Raw genomic sequence first — 3068 nt, 5'->3', positions numbered from 1 at the left:
GTCCTTTATGATGTTATGGGCTCTTTTGAGGCAGCGGGAACTGTGTAGGTCTTTCAGTTTGAGGAGAGGGCAGCCGATTGTCCTTTGGGCAGCGTTGATTACTCCCTGGAGTGCTTTCCTCTGAGCCACTGTGCAGCTAGCGTACCATATGCCTATGCAGTACGTTAGTATGCTTTCGATGGAGGCTCTGTAGAAAGACACCAGCAGTCTCTGTGTGATGTTGTTCTTCCTAAGCACTCTCAGAAAGTACAGTCTCTGTTGTGTCTTTTTCAGTAGCTCAGAGGTATTCACACTCCAGGATAGGTTTCCCTCTATGCTGACTCCCAAGAAGCGGAAGTCTGCCACCCTCTCCACACAGTCGTCGCTGATGATTAGTGGTTGGATTTCTGTCTTGTGTCTTCTGTAGTCAATTATGAGTTCTTTGGTCTTTGGTCATGTGTTTCTTTGGTGTATTTAGAGTTTTTTCATGTGCAGAGGTGTTTTTTTCTGTTCTCAAACTGGTCTCCCTGTTGGAGCTCAGTCTGGGAGGAGTTATTTTTTTCTCCTTATCTTTCCTCATGTGGTGCATTTTCCATTGTTATACCTCTCTGACCTGTCTTCCCCATGTGATGTTTGTGTAATGTATGTGTGGTCAGAGGGTAAGATGGCGCCTCCATTACGTGCAATAGGTCGGCAGCCTTAGGAAATTTCCCCTTGTGGGACCAATAAACGTTTATCAAATCAAATCAAATTACCATTTTTGCAATAGTAATCCCTTACTTTACTCGCTACTAGGAAAAAGTAATCGGATTACAGTAACGCGTTACAAGTAACTGCCCATCTCTGATTGAGAGTGAGGAGAGCGGCATAAACAGTGAAATAGAAAGTGCAAGCAAGATAAATAAAGTACATTTAAAAAAATATAATCTTAAAATTAAATGCATGTATGTTTGTTTGTTCCAGTTGTAATTTACAACAAATCCCCAGCTGTGCACGCAATTCATCGCCCAACAGAAAATGAAATAAACAAAGTAGTATCTAGTATAGTGAAAAACAATAGGGTACTCTCGTTAGAATGAAGAACAGCCTGTTACTGGTCATTTTGCGGTTATGGTTGTTCTTATTTACAAATCCTATAAAATATATGGTTTCTATTTTGAAGTTGTTATTATTTATTAGTTTAGTTTTTATTATAACCTTTGCAAGAGTGAAATCCGCTCTCATATTTCGCCATGTTACAGTCTAAAAACCTAAAAGTACAAACGAGATCCTTTATTTGCCCTCTACTCGGCATCCAGCCCCCCAGTGTGATATAAGATATAACTTATAAGCATGTGTAAAATTTTTAAAAAAAATACAAAGGGAAAACGTAAACTTTGCTTCAGTGGGCCTTTATTTCTCTTTTGAGGTGATCCATAACATATTGAAACGGGCGTTAGATCTCCTTCTGGCTTCCAGATGCAGACGGATCTACATTTTAGTGGTACTGCTTTCCGAGAGCGGACACCACCACGGCCAAGAACTTCTGGAAGGTAGCCTGAACCTCTGGGGTGAAAGCGGAACCCAGTTTTCCAGCAATAACAATGGTCAGGCAGTCAGAAAGCAGCTGCATGGAGAAAGAAAAAAAGGTATAAGAAAATGTCGTGTTTGCATTAAAAAGAAGAAGAAGAAAGGCGGGTTCTGAGGTTTACCTTGAAGTTGTCGGGGTCGACATGCAGCTTCTCTGAGTGCAGGACGCTCAGCTCGGCGTAGGTGGCTTTAATGTTGTCCATGTTCTTCAGAGCGCGGTCCAGACCGTGGAGCACTTTGATTCCGTGGGCAGCGACTTTCGGGTTGGTGCTGATGGCTTCGGCGTTGTAGAGGTTACCGAAGGAGGAGAAATACCTCTGAGTCCAGGGGTAAACGACCAGACACCTGCGAGGGAGAAACACACGTGAGTTTGGCCACAGGGCACGTCATAGGAAGGATTGTCCTCTTGCAGAGGTGTTCCTTACCTGACCAGAGCCTTGGGCCCAACGTCGTTATAGTCCAGGTTGGAAAAGATGTTGGAGATGATGCTGCGTTCGTTTTCGCTCCACTCAACCATGGTGGCGTTTGATTATGATTTTTTTCTTCAGGCTTGAAGGAAAAGGCTGAATAGTGCTTCACTAGACCCCCTGCATCTATTTAAATGCGTCGAAGCTCCCCCACCCCAAATGAGAAGTCTGCTGTGATAGGCTGGAGATGATGCGCGTGAGATAAACTGCAGACTTCACCAGAAGTTTCTGGATTTGTTGATACGGTTTTGTTATTCGTGTCCTGCGCAATTTAAGCAAAGCCAAAAACAAAATTTCAATTAGCGCAGTTATTGTGCGGCCAAAGATTCCAAAGCCCAATATTTTATGCGCAAAATATTCCCAACATATTCTATTACAGTTATTTCAAATGCAGTCCTCAAGTCTCTGATAATTCTTATTATTATTTTTATTTTATTTATTTTTATTTATTTTATTTATTCAGCTGTTATTAGCTGAATCCTGAGTTGCAGTTGAGTTTTTTATTTTATTTTATTTATTTATTTATTTATTTATTTATTTATTTATTTATTTATTTATTTTACTTTTAAACAAATCACACAGAGGATAAAATTCATAAAATGCGAAAAAGGCCTTTTGAAAATTATCTGTCAACATTGATTAAAGTGCGTCCCCCACTTTTTAAAATCTAAATAAAGTGTGTATATATTTTAAATGTGAATTCAGATTTTTTTTTTAAATATGGAAATGCATAATTCGTCTGTATCTGCCTGATATTATACAAATAAAGGTTCAACAACTTCACATCTTCACAAAAATATCAACATTATATAGAAATATAAGTAAAAAGGCTAAACATTTATGCGGAGAAAAATGAAAGAATTTATTTATTTATTTAGTCTTTATTTGTCTTTATTTTAAATGTGAGGAATGGTTGCCAAGCAGCTCGAGAGTGTTTGACGCTCTTTAAGTTATATCTCGTAAACCACACCGGTGTTATCTGCAGCAGCGAACCCCCCTCCACCCAAACCCCCCTGCGTCCACAGATGCATGTGTTTTGATTAAGAACACTTG

General features: G+C 39.7%; 1 protein-coding gene across 1 annotated transcript; it reads right to left on the bottom strand.

Annotated features, from left to right (window-relative positions):
• Nucleotides 1-1354: 1354 nt before the first annotated feature.
• Nucleotides 1355-2387, bottom strand: hbbe2 (hemoglobin beta embryonic-2). The gene is made up of 3 exons (XM_026179060.2): nucleotides 1974-2387; nucleotides 1671-1893; nucleotides 1355-1585 (listed from the first exon to the last, which is right to left on the bottom strand). Exons 1-3 carry the CDS (start codon nucleotides 2063-2065, stop codon nucleotides 1457-1459), a joined length of 444 nt encoding a protein of 147 aa, XP_026034845.1. The 5' UTR covers nucleotides 2066-2387; the 3' UTR covers nucleotides 1355-1456.
• Nucleotides 2388-3068: the final 681 nt, after the last annotated feature.

Source organism: Astatotilapia calliptera, chromosome 8, assembly GCF_964374335.1.
Source record: "Astatotilapia calliptera chromosome 8, fAstCal68.1, whole genome shotgun sequence".
Taxonomy (NCBI): Eukaryota; Metazoa; Chordata; class Actinopteri; order Cichliformes; family Cichlidae; genus Astatotilapia; species Astatotilapia calliptera.
The sequence above is the reverse complement of the archived record's forward strand: the minus strand, read 5'-3'. Positions and strand labels throughout refer to the sequence as shown.

Bases quoted from the DNA above. Each gene is read 5' to 3' on its own strand.
- hbbe2 (XM_026179060.2), bottom strand. From the start codon at position 2,065: ATGGTTGAGTGGAGCGAAAACGAACGCAGCATCATCTCCAACATCTTT. The intron at 1,894-1,973 runs GTAAGGAACACC...TCTCCCTCGCAG, and splicing joins GGGCCCAAGGCTCTGGTCAG to GTGTCTGGTCGTTTACCCCT. The intron at 1,586-1,670 runs GTAAACCTCAGA...TTCTCCATGCAG, and splicing joins TCGACCCCGACAACTTCAAG to CTGCTTTCTGACTGCCTGAC.